At 40.1% G+C, this 13092-nt stretch overlaps 2 protein-coding genes across 3 annotated transcripts in view; one reads left to right on the plus strand and one right to left on the minus strand.

Moving 5' to 3' along the window:
• CLIP4 (CAP-Gly domain containing linker protein family member 4) overlaps nt 1-13092 on the plus strand; it is a 126531-nt gene that overhangs the window by 70997 nt on the left and 42442 nt on the right. The window lies entirely within an intron of this gene.
• ALK (ALK receptor tyrosine kinase) overlaps nt 565-13092 on the minus strand; it is a 1085901-nt gene continuing 1073373 nt past the window's right edge. The window contains exon 29 of the mRNA XM_069072137.1: nt 565-11617. Within this exon, the coding sequence (XP_068928238.1) occupies nt 10919-11617 (699 nt within the window). The 3' untranslated portion in view covers nt 565-10918. The remainder of the gene's footprint in view (nt 11618-13092) is intronic.

Genomic DNA, 13092 nt, shown 5'->3' on the forward strand with positions numbered 1-13092 from the left:
GGGGGGGGGGGGGGGGGGTTGTCACAGCAACCCTTCAAGAACATTTGTGAAATCCCTGAGAATTTCTGATGTGTTGGTAGGGGTAGTAATTTTCTTAGTGCTCATGTCATAGATCCTTAAAGTATGAAGTTTTGGGAAAGGCTACAAGTTCCAAAGTAAAGATCTAGATAGAGATGCCGGCTTATTAGATGTAAACATAACCAATGTGATAGGGAGGGGCAATTAAAAGATTACTTAAAATTATACTGGCAAGCAGTGTTTGCAGATTGTTTTAAACTTGTGTAAACTAAGATGATGATCAGTCATAAATCCAGAGCAAGAGGAGAAAATATGCTATTAAAATGTTAAGTGACAGCACTGCCTCCTCAGACTAAAGGTGCAGACATCTTAATACTTTAGAAATCTAATTTTATTGCTTTTATAAGTTTTATTTATTTTGACATTAGTCATGTCCAAATATCTCTCCCTTCCTCTACTCAATAAGCCTTAACTTGTCACAGAAGAAAAACAGTCAAGTAAAATAAACAGACACATTGATTGTTATTGGCAGGGTCTGTGACATTCTGCCTCCATAGTCATTTTCATTTTTTTTTAAAGTTTTAAATTTGACAGACACAAAATGAGCATTTTCATATACATTGTGAAATAGAAGAGGACTGTATGTGGAACTGCAGCTCTGTGTAGAGCTTGATTTTCTTTTTAAGTATACAATAAATGTAACCTATAACTTTCAAAGCTATCTTGCTTGTCTGTGATTCCTTTTGGCCTTCCTTCTGTTCTGTTCTCTTTTTGGGGTGGGGTGAAGGGAGGGCACTATGAATTTTTTTTGGTACCTTTCTCTTTGTCATAGACCTCTCTTTGGGATATGTGCCTAGCAGTTTGAATTGCTGAGATAAAAGGGTATGCGTGTTTTAGTCACTTTTTTTTTTTTTACATAATTCCTAGTTGTTTTCCAGAACAGTTGGACTCCATCATAGATCCACCAACAGTGTATCAGCCTCCCTGTTTTCTTGTAGTCCCTCTAATAATATGTCTATCTTTTGTTATCTTTGCCAATTTGTTGAATGGGAGGAGAAATCTGAGTTGCTTTATTTGCATTTTTCTTATTAGTGATATGAAACAATCATGCTTTGTTAACTATTCATATCCTTTAAGTACACATATTGGGGGATGACTCTTGTTCTTATATTTAATTCCTTCTATAGCTGGGATAGCAACCTTTATCAGAAATATTTGGTGCAAATTATGATATCATTTCTTAATCTAGTTGCATTGTTTTTGTATGTATAAAAGCTTTTCGTGTTACCAGAATAGTCTGTTTTATCCTTGGTAATCTCTATTTCTTGTTTGGTTAAGAATTCTCCCCTGTTCATAGTTGTGAAAGGTATTTCCTTCTGTTGTTCTTGAATTTTTTTTTTTGCTATGACTTTTTTTTAAAGCTCGTGTATCTTTTTGGAGCTTAATATAATATATGGCACAAGATGCTTGCCTAAAACGATAATAATGATTTTTTGGGGTCAGATTTCTATTTTTTTGAGTAGTGATTATCAAATGAGGAGTGTTTTCCTAAGTTCATTCTTGTGTTTATTGAACTCTGGGCTATTGGGTTTGGTTGTTTATGACTCATTTTTCTAGTTTGATACACTGATATACTTTTTTTTTTTTTTGCGCTTTTTGGAGGGCAGTTGGGGTTAAGTGACTTGCCTAAAGTCACACGGCTAGTAAGTGTATCAAGTGTCTCAGCCCAAATTTGAACTCAGGTCCTCCTGACTCCAGGGCCGGTGCTCTATTCACTGTGCCACCTAGCCACCCCAACTGATACACTTTTTAAAAAACTAATACCAAATAGTTTTGATAATTACAATTATACAGTTCGAGGTTGAGAAGTACTCTTCTCTCCTCATTCCTATGTTATTATTAGTGTTCTTGAAATTCTAGATCCTTTGTTCCTCCAAATGAATTTTGTTATTTTCTTTAGCTCTGTAAAGTAATCCTTTGGTAGTGCGATTTGTGTAGCTCTAAATCTATAATTAAATTTAGGTAGTATAGTTTCCGTCATGTTGGTATGGTTCAGCCATGAGCAATGAATATTCTTCCAATTACTTGTTTTCCTTTTCTGAAAAGAGTGTTTTATAATTGTATTCATATAAATCTTGAGTGTGTCTTAGTAGATTGAGTTAAAGATATATTGTACATTTCCCCAAATAACTTTTGAAGGCCAAATGGTGTATGCAGTCAATATGAATAATAATAATTAGAAGATCCTTTATTAGAAATAGAAGTAGTATCCGACTCTCTAAAACTTTTCAGTCTGTTACTAAATTTCAGTACATGTTTGGTGGAGTCGAACTCCAAAGAGATGTCTTTTGCTCCTGGTGTGCTGTGTCAAAATGCCTTAGGGTTTCCTAAAAACTATGTTTTGGACAAAGTTTAATTTTGGGGAGGGAGATTTTTAGCCAAAGATTTTTAATCTCTTTGGACATCTATCAGATATATCCAAAAGGCTCTCCTGCCCTCAAAATATTTTACTATCCCAGTTATGGTGTTTGATATTCTCACATTTATCATTAGATCAAGGTACTGAAAGACTTTGAAAAAATGTAAATTTATAATACTTAGTGAATCAATTCCAGAATAGCTTTGATCAATTAGCAGGGCCTTGTGAGAGTCAAACATAGGCCTTTTAGTTTTGACAGGTGGGAAGGGGTCAGGACATATTTGAATTATGAGATGCTGCTTGTTAGTAGGAGGCTACATAAAGGGACAGGATAACTTCAAGTCAGGTTCGAGATGCTGAAAGGCCATCAGAGTTAAACCTGGCTTCCCTCACAGCCTTATTTAGGGCAGCTGCTGTCCTGTTGGTAGGACAGAATTTAAAAGCCATGATAATGTGGGTGTCATTTTCAGAGCAAAAAAAAACAAGTCTTGATTTCTAGTTGACTGATTCATTCATCTGGTGTACTGTTTGTAGCTCTGAACTACCTTGTTGAACTTTATGATCTTTGTACCTTGGTGTAGCCCTAGTTGGAAAGAAGTCTGCTAAAATAGTCATTCAGCACAGAGAATGTACCACCAAGGAAGCCAAGGTACTGAGTAAACCCCCAGGGCCTGTCTTCCATAAAGAATGGTTTTATTTTGGTGGTGCTGTTACATGAGCGTGTTATAGGGTTACAGAATTGAGAGGTAGAAGGGACCCGAGAGATCATTTAGTTTAAGCCTTCAATTTGATTTATGAGGGAACTGAGGCCCACCGAGGGAAACGAAGAGGGATTAAGTGACCAGCCCAAGGGTACAATCGACAGAATCATGTTCCTCCACATTGGAATTGTCTTGTGTTATAATATTATCCAAACCATATGTGCATATTTGAAAATCCAGATTTGAATCATTCTTATTTAGGGAATAGATCTGACTGTAATTTAAACTTCTAATAATTGACACTTGTACTGTGCTTTTAAAGTTTGCAAAGTACTTTGTATGCCTTATGTCATTTGAGCCTCACAACAACCCTGGTGAAGTAGCATTTTACACATGAGGAAACAGGCTCAGATGAGGTCCTGAGTTGCCCCTGGTCTCACTAGTTTTAAGTATCACAGGCAGCATTTGCACCCATATTGTCCTGCCTGTCAAGAACACTCTGTTACTCTCTGAAGCTTCTTGTTGACTCATGGACATTGTAACGTAGACCACACAGCTTGCAAGCCAGTAATGAGACTTTATTTTTCATTTTTCTTCATGCCTTTTGTTTCACTACACTTGGTTACAATACAAATACAATAATCAATACAAAACTCATATTACCATATATATTATTAGTATTATTTGTCTCGTAATAGTATCCCTGAAGTACATAGGCCCTTATTTATAAACAATGTCACATAAGCTGCTGTGTATATACAACAGACAACCCCAGGAAACTTCTCTGAAGGGTGGGTCTGAATAAATTAAGCAGGACAAGTTAAGATTTTATTAAAAGCAGAGCAGCAAGATACCTTTGCATAAGCAAAAGGAAGTTTTCTACTGAAAATTTTGCTAAAGCTTTTGTGGAGGCCATTTGAGGGGGAGGAATTTAGGGCTATGGGGACCAAATAAAGGAATCTCATCATGTAAGGTAGAGATAAGACCATTACCTGCTTCTTACAGCCTCTCCCTTAGTGGGGAAAGGCACAAGGAGGAGGAAAAAAAAGCTTTCTGTCCCCCTCTTGAGAATGTGTCCTAACAGAGTATCTTCATGGTGACAATATAGCCAGTGTTTGTCTTTGTGCTTGTATATAATTCTGTGTAACTGCACGTTTTGGACAGAAGAGCTGAGGGTGATTTCTAACTAGAGGGGATAATGTGAATCGTTAAAGAGAGACTGTTGGGCCAAAAATGTCACCTGCTATCTATGATAACTGGTGCCGTTTAAGAACCAGAATGGGTTGTGCACACTGCTTGTAAATCTATTTGAAGTCTAATTCTTCCATCAGAAATCAGCCTAGCCTGAAGGATGTTGTTTGAATTCATGCATTTTATAGACCATTCAAGCCTCTTGCTGTGTGTGTGTATGTATCTGTGTATGTGTATTCATATGTGTATGCATACCATCCTACCTGGATTCAAACTCCAGCAGCTAAGGATCCTTGCTTTTCCCTAGTATATACTTCAGTAATGCTTTCAGCATTCTCCATGGGTTGAAGTCATGTATTTTGTGAATTGGTGAAATAAAACCATTCTTGCTGGCCTTTGCCTAGCATTGTGTTATAACTGAGTGATCTATAAAGCGCTGGAGGGTAATTAAGCATCCAGTGGCTGTGTTCTGCTGGTCATATGTCTGCCTTATTGAGAACGTGTTCTCTGAACTTTACCTTGAGGCCTTTGTGGTTTTACCTAAAGGTAGATTAAGCCATTTGAAAATTGAACTGATAATTTTGTTTTCCTTTGTATTAAGTAATATGTTGTGTCAGCCCATCATGAAAAAAGAGCCAGGGTGAAGTGATCAAGAGGATTGCAGACTCTTCCCTTTTTCTGACTCTGATATGATTCTGGAGGCTCAATTGAAAGTCACCCAATAGGCGATATTGGTGACGAGCCTGCTTCCACACTATTGTTCTTAACGAAGAAAAGCTATTACTAGTGAATACCAGTGGACAGAAGGACTTTTTAAAAAAGATTTAAAGTGAGTTTTAATGGCCATGAGAGCTTGGAGACTGTGGTTAATCCTTCATCTAGACAAGAGGCCCAGCTGTAGGGTAACATGGTAACATCTTTCCTTAAACTGCCAGGGGAAAATGTATCTTGATAGTAATTCCATCACACAACAAAAGACAGAATTAGAACTATGATAATTGTTTCAAAAGATTTCTTCCTACTACTTTGTCTTAAAAAGAAATATAAGCTAAAGAGTTAATGGCTGGAGATACTGGAGGCCTGGCTTTAATACTGGTGTGCCCTGTGACCACTGGAAAAGCTCCAAACTCTCTCTTCAGGTCCCTTGTCAAACAGTGCTAGTGCTTTAGTTCTCAGGGACAAGAGAATGAGCTATGTCCTGAGGTATACAAGTTCTTTTGAGAATAGTGCTATTTCTTAAAATTCAAAGGAAGAGTTGGGCATAAGCGAATTTAAAAAAAAATTGTCATGTATTTTATTAGATGTACTAAGATGCAGGAAATTTACCCATCAGGCAGCTGTTACACTTTTTGGGAGAGGATGCATGAGATTCCAGCTCTTTGGCAAGTTCTCAAACTCCCAAATAAATGTAATTGTCATCTGAGTGACTTCCAGGAATTATTGTCCAGTAGGCTTTTTCACCTCAGGACTGTGACTTCTGAGACAGGTTACTGATTCTTATCACTGCCACTTTTAGTGTCTTTCCACTGGTCACAGACAGCACAGCTACAGTGATGGTGGAAGATGCTGTATCCCTGAAGTGCCTTCTGGTCCTCGGCATCTGGTTTATCTTGGCACTTAGGGGAAGTCACCTAGGAGTTTCTGTACTGGTCTTTAAGACTAAAATACATAAGATCATAGATTTATAGATGGAAGGGATCTCAGAGGCCAAATTATTTCAGTCCCTTCATTTTACATATGAGGGAACTGTCATCCAAGGAGGTCAGTTGACCTGCTCAAGATTATCTAGGTGAGTGTTACATGGTTGATTTGAGCCAAGGTCTCTGACTCCACTGCTCTCTCCATCATAACTTGTTGCTTCCTCTATCAGCAAATACGACAGATATTTTAAAATAGATTTTTAAAAGGGCATATGAATTTTAAAAATAGTGTTCCAATTTGACTTCAAATAGAGTTGCTGTTGTGGCAGTGTCCCAATTTTTAATACCCTACAAGTAGGAGAGAAAGAATAATGACCCCTTGAAGGCTGGACTACTATTTTCTCACTAAATGGACTTATTTCTCCTTTTCCCCTTGTCAGCCTTGTTTGATCCATGAGGCCTGTAAAGTGCATGTAGTTTCACTCTCTCCTTTCATAGAAGCATCCTCTTAGCACTTGTGTCTATCCAGTGGGTCAGTCCATATAAACATGTATTTTGCATTTGTGTAGCTGTCTTCTATTCATATTTCTTTCTTTTTCCAGGCCTTTCTTGCCTGCTATATTCTGGGCTCCTTGAGGGTAGGGGGTTATGTCTTAAAATTCTTTGGTGTGTCTTTCCAGCTCTCTTTTACAAAGTGCAGACAGTAAGTGCTCAATGCATGTTGCTGAATTTGATTAACTAGGAAGTTCCTTGTTCCAAAACCATGGAATGAAATTTGTCTGTTATAAGCTAACTGTTCTGACCTGTACAGGAGTCAAAGCTGTATCCTTTAACTCTTTAATATTATGCTTTAACCCTTACTTTGAATCAGTATCTAAGGCCATGGAAAACCCTGACCATAGATCCCACATTGTCTCAATTCACAGTGTCTCTGTGGATAGAATAACTCAGATACACATGACTTCTTGATTTTGGGGGAATCTAAGGCAGACTTTAAGAAGTGGAAGGGACCCTAAAGGCCACCTAATCTGAACGTTTTGTTTTACATATGACAGAATTGGATCTCTGAGAGGTGAATTACTTTGCCTTTGGTCAAACAGCAAGCAAATGGCAAGAGCCACAGCTAGAATTCTGGTCTTCTGGTTCTCAGTTTAATGTTGTGTTCTGCTATCCATGCTGCCTTTCCCACAGTTTGTCAAGGGGGAGCCTATTCAGAATATCACACTTTCTGAAATTCTGCCAGTGAGAGACTGATTTGGGTTAGAAAGTGATGACTTGGAAAATCCAGATGCCCCAATTCGTGCCTCAGTCAGAGCTAGTTTAACGAAGGTTGACTTGCTACTGATAACTCATTGAGCTAATTCTGTTGACATTCTGATGGGGAGAGGGAAAGATAACGGAACCATTGGAAAGGAATACTGTCAGCCCAAGGGCAGCATGAGAAAACTTAGTATCTAGAGAAGGTATTCATGTGTGTGTGTGTGGGGGGGGGAGAAGTGGGGTGTGGGGTAGTGGTAGAGAGACAATGACAGACTTTGTTTTGTGATCTTGCATGAACTCACACAGGTACTGTCAGCTTTATGTTGGCAGTCTTTTTAGAGAGAATTTGCTGCTTTTTAGTTCACTGACTGGTCTATACTTTTCTCTCACTGAGTATTTGTAAGATGGCTGATTCTTCTTACCAAGCTTTTAAAATGTTTTCTAAAGCCATGAATAGAGTTAAAAATAAATCTTTGTTCTTGAGAAGCTATTAAAAATTAAACATGCCCATGCAGCACACAGTGTGAAAACGGGATCTTAATAGAAACTTTGCTGTTTGCTCTCAGTAATTATCCTTCCTTTTAGGGCAGCAGGTTGAGGTTTCTGGGAACTCTTAATTTTTGTTTTGTGTGCTTCCACAAAAGAACACAGAACATCATTTGCTACTAGGAAATGAAGCCAATCAGCTTTTAATTTCTTTGGAGTTCTTTTTGGAAAGTCACTAGTAAAGACAGTTTGACCGGACACTGTGTACAATGTTTTGTTGGCATGTCACAGAATCTCTTGTATCCAGAATGGTGACACTGCCATTCCTGGGGATATGAGACACCATGAAAGGCACCCATTCACTTAGATTCACACATTGGGGTCTCCTTTGAGGATGGCTGTGGAAATTACTTTTTGAGGTTAATAGAGGTTACAGTTAAGTAGCCACCTAGGATTCACAGAATATGTTAAAGCAAAGCTTAAAAGGAAAAATGTCCTTTGACTGAAAGATTTCCTTCCTCTTTTGGTGATTTTGAGGCCTTAGGTTCTAGAGACTGAGTTTATATAATAGAACTTTAGAGTGCTAAACAACCTTAGCAATCATCCCTTCCATTCCCCTCATTTTCTAGATGAGAAAAGCAAGGCCCAGAAGAGTGAATCAACTAGTTCCGTCTCCTAGCCTGTTATTGGCAAAAGCAGGATTAGATTTAAGATTTCCTGATTCCTGGCCAAGTGTCATGTGTACTGTCCTAATGGTAGCTATGTGGAAATGTGGATTCCATCACTTTTTTTGGTTGAAAAGAATCTAGTGTTAGGGTCCTGTGCACAGGGAGGCATGTACTCAGGAAATACATTTTTGACAGGTGAGGTAAAACATGGCATGAACAACTGATGATGGATAGAAGAACATATCAGAACTATCCCTAGGCTTGGTGGGAAAAACAAAGCAAAACAAAACATTTTGACTTGGAAATTTTCCATATTCATCGAAACTTTTTTTTATACATTTTAAAAGGTCTCTTAAGTAGGGGTGGGTAAAAATCAAAGTAGTGGAGAATAATGGGAAAAACCGGTGCTCTTGGGGAGCACCCAAAGGCTGGCCGCATGGAGCTTTCTGAAACCGTCTGTACTGGGAACTGGACTGACCCCAGTGAGTCACTGCAGTAGTTCAGCAAATCAAATTTCTTCAGAACCTTAATGGATCACTAGACTTTTAAGACTCGAAAGGGACCCAGTTCTGCTCCAAGTCCTTGAGTACATCAGCTTGAAGTGCATTATTGTACCTGCTTAATCAGCTACTCTTGGATGCTCTCAGATGGAAGCTTTTTTCAAAATTCATTGTTGGGCTGGCTATAGCCTCCATTCCAGTCTATCTTTAGTGTGGTTGTAAGAGCCCTCAAGGTGGTTTGTGGAATGTTTGCCTGAGTGCCTAGCATGGATTCACTAAATTTACTAAAACAGATTTTGTTGTTGATTTCTCATCTCTATGCTATAATTATAGTGGTTTTCTCCCTCAATCATAAGTAGGTGGTGGGGAAAGAGGGAGTGTGCCTAGGCTGCCATAGTCAAAGAAGTGTTGCTCTAGGACAAGGCAGCTGGAGAGCCTGGATCAGGCAGATATTTTGCAGGTGATTAACCACAGATCAAGAGAAATGAGTAGTTTTCCAGCTGGTTAGCATTACCTCCAAGCACTGTGAAACACCCTTTCGTCAAATATTCATTAAGGCATCACTGACTACCAGGGAAAGGAACTGGTAATGACAAGAGTGGGAAAAGAAAGATATGGAAGTGAAGGGAGGACTAGAGCGACACCTTGAAAATTGCAAGTAGGATGTCATTTCATAAACATAGAGGTTGATGAGTTTGCAGAACTTCCAAACTGTCACTTACACCAGTGTCATGTCCATCTGTGGAAACCATGGTACACTGATTCCTCAATTGTTTCCTGATTCCTTAGGCCTTATAACACCAAATAAAAATGCAAAACATCTTTCCTTCTGCTTGAAATATATCCAAAAAATACGTTGTGCATATTTCAGAAGCATTCTACTCACGTGTTTAGCATGACCAGGTGATAAAGAAGGAAAGAATTAAAATGAAAACAAAACAAAACAAAACAAAAACAGGCCAGCCTTGGGAAGAAGATTCCTACTTAAATGTTTCTTCTTTTGGATTTCCTGCTGCTCCTGCAAGCCAGGCTATGGCTATGAATTGAGGCATTTCTCTTGAGTAGGCTGTGTGGCTGAAACCATTGGTAGGATTTGGTATATCACTTTTTGACATGTTTGGCCCTGGATGGCCATGTTTCTATGCTTTGGAAATGCATCACTGTGGCTGCAGTTTTGCCCATCATTTTTGGTCTTCGTTCAACTATCATAAGACTTTTTGTTACTTATATTTATATTGTAAGTAGACAGTCTGGGTTTTAAAGTCCAATGGGAAACCTTAGAGTTTTCATCTTTTAGGAAGATATTCTTAAGGCGAGAGGTACAGTAAAGGGACATTTCAGTCTCTGACCCTCCTGTTGGTGTCTTTTCCTACTTAAAAGTCTTCTAAATGTCTGTATCCCATTTAGGTGAAAATGCACAGCTTGCAACTGTCTGTCGGGCTTGGGCCTATCCCCATCCCTTTACTGTCCTCAGAAGAACCAACACAGCTAGCTGAAGATGTTGCAGCCAAGTTTTTGTTGTCTTGTTTTTCTTTTCCAAATGAAGGATGGCCTTCATTGTACTAAATTACAACAGATAAATCATTTGCTCCCCCCTCCCCCCCCACATTCAAATGGTTTATGTCCACATCGACAAGGTAAGTAAATGACACTTGTGACGCCAAACTATGGAACACACAGGCAGCGAGTTGTGTGACTTGATGCCGAAGCAGAGCGCGCTACTGACGAGAAGCATGAGGAGGAGCGCATCGACCATGCATGCGCGGGAGCTTATGCGACCAACTCGGGCCTTGCATTTAACACTTGTGTTTTTAAATGACGGGTTATTCTTTTGAAAGAGTAGGAGGAACCCATGCTCACATCCTTTCTGGTGCATTCTGAGGATTCAGTCTCTGTGTGTGTGGCACTTGAGAGCAGGTTGGCACAAAACGAAAGGCAATGTTTTGGTCTCTGCTTGGTGGTGGAGCTGCTGTGTTGAGCGCTCTCCTCCGTGGTCTCCAGAATCCCACGGAGGAGAAGCGAGTGCAGAACAGACTCAGGGACCAGGCTGGGTCACGCTACTCGGATTTCTAATAACGGAGTCCCCATAACTGCCAGCTGCTGGGGTGGCCTCCAGTGGTAAGCCTTGCTGCTGATAGCCATAGTGGACGTTCCCACAAGGGAAGTGGCGGAGCCTAAAGAGAGGCACTTCCGTCATGGTGGCAGTCAGGGAAGATGGTTCCAAGAGCAGGGAGGACCCTGGCAGCCTGCCAGGGACAACACTAGGTGGCCCCGTGGTGGAGGGTCCTTCTGGCCCCGGTTTACCCCTCTCGGGCTGCTCCTTCTCTGTCAGGGGATTGGTTTTGGTTGCAGATTTCTCTGTAAACCAGGAGCCATATGTGGGGTTCCAAAGACTGGTTGGTTTGTTTCTTGATCCACGCCCTTTGTGCAGCTCTGTTGGTGGATTAGACTGAGAATATGCCATGTTGACATGTCCTCCTTCTACCGGTGTCCCTCTGGTGACACGGACAGGGGGCTCCAGAGCCACTGCTTTCTTCAAGGGCTTACCAGAGGAAGTGGTGGGCAGTGGAGGGGGAACAGATGGTGGACATACATCCTCTTTTTTCTCTTGCTGTGGAGAGACTAAGAGAGGAGGTATTCTATCAGGGTCTTCTGGCCTCATGGGTACCTTCTCTTCCTCTTCAGTCACTGGACCATATTCTATTGGCAAAGCAGTATTAACCACATCTGGATCCTAGGGGAAGAGAAATGAGTTTATAAGACATTCTCACCTTGGATTGCCATGGTACCTTCTGAGGCTCAGTGACAAGTAGCCTCCTACTTCTTTTTCCTTCTTCCAGTACTCTCTCCTCCCTTTCCTGTTTGAATTACAGATAGACCTTACAAGAGTTTAAACTTTGGCATTTGTCGCAGTAGCTCCACCTCCATGTGTAAGATTTCATAAATAACATGTACACACACATGCATCTCAAAATGACCAGCCCCAAGTAGCTTGTCTTTAGATAAATGTTAGTTGTTGCAGTAGTAGTTCTACACAACTCATTACTCTTGGGAATGGAAAAAACCTGAGAACTGTTTGGTCAGAAAGTAAGTGCATCATATCTCATCTTTTGGGAAATTTAGAGATGTATTGTTTTCATCATTTGGTGCCGGGGTGAGACCAAGTAGGGATGAAGCACTTATATCTATCTAGAACAGGAGTTGTTATCCAGGGGCCCTATGTGTGAGCGTGTGTGTGCACACGCCCGCACACACACACACATACACACACACAGTCCTTTCTTGGACCTTAAGTCTAAGCTTTTAAGTAATTTATATAGAATTTCTGTTAAGTTTTTTAAATAGATATGCACCCTTTTAATGTGAAAAGTCAATCAGCCTAGAGGAGCAGCTCTTTTAATTCCATTTTATGCTGTGGCTAACAGTTGGGGGAGGTGGTGGTGGCAATGGGAAACACCTGCAACCCGGAGGCACCAGGAATCTGCAGTTCCCACAGGAATTCACAGAGGGAGCTATGCAAGGGAGCTGTTGCTGACCCTTACAGAAGATGTGCTGTATTTGTTTTCCTAATGGAGGTTAAAGTGAAATAATACGATGTCAAATGCAAGCTCTTCTCTACCTTCTAGACGAGAAGAAAAGGTAAGTGTTTGAGAAGCAGTCCCTTTACATGCCAATTTATTAGAGAGGCTGAACATTCTTAGAAGAGATGAAAGAAATATCCTGGGAATGAAATCAGAAAGAAAACGTTGCCAAGGAGGTGGAAAGAAATCAGTTGCAGAGGGAGACAAATGAGGAAAAGAAAGTGACACAAGCAAGAGAACAAACATATTTGGTGCTGTTGGACCTCTGAGAACTACAAGGCTTTCCTCATGGAATACGCTCCTATCTAGACGTTCTAGAATTAACATTCCATGTGCCATACTTCTGAACAGAGTCCAGTTAGCCCTGCCAAGTATAATAGGTACGTTGTTGTGGTTGGTGATGGGCTCCTCCTGAGAAGGAATACAATTATGGCTGACATTTAGAGGACATCACAGTATAGAGAGAGCAAGATCACAGGGGATGTGGAGAAGGGAGAGTTTGTCATCTTTTTGGCAAAATTATGCAGGATAACAGTAGCTCATTTATATAGTGCTCTACAGTTTACATAGTTATGATAGTTTGCCAAGGCTCAAGGTCATCTGCTTATTGATATTTAATAGATCAATA

Source organism: Petaurus breviceps, unplaced genomic scaffold (genome assembly GCF_028583685.1).
Source record: "Petaurus breviceps papuanus isolate PSGF00001 unplaced genomic scaffold, PetGlider_PUasm1.0 90845, whole genome shotgun sequence".
Lineage (NCBI taxonomy): Eukaryota > Metazoa > Chordata > Mammalia > Diprotodontia > Petauridae > Petaurus > Petaurus breviceps.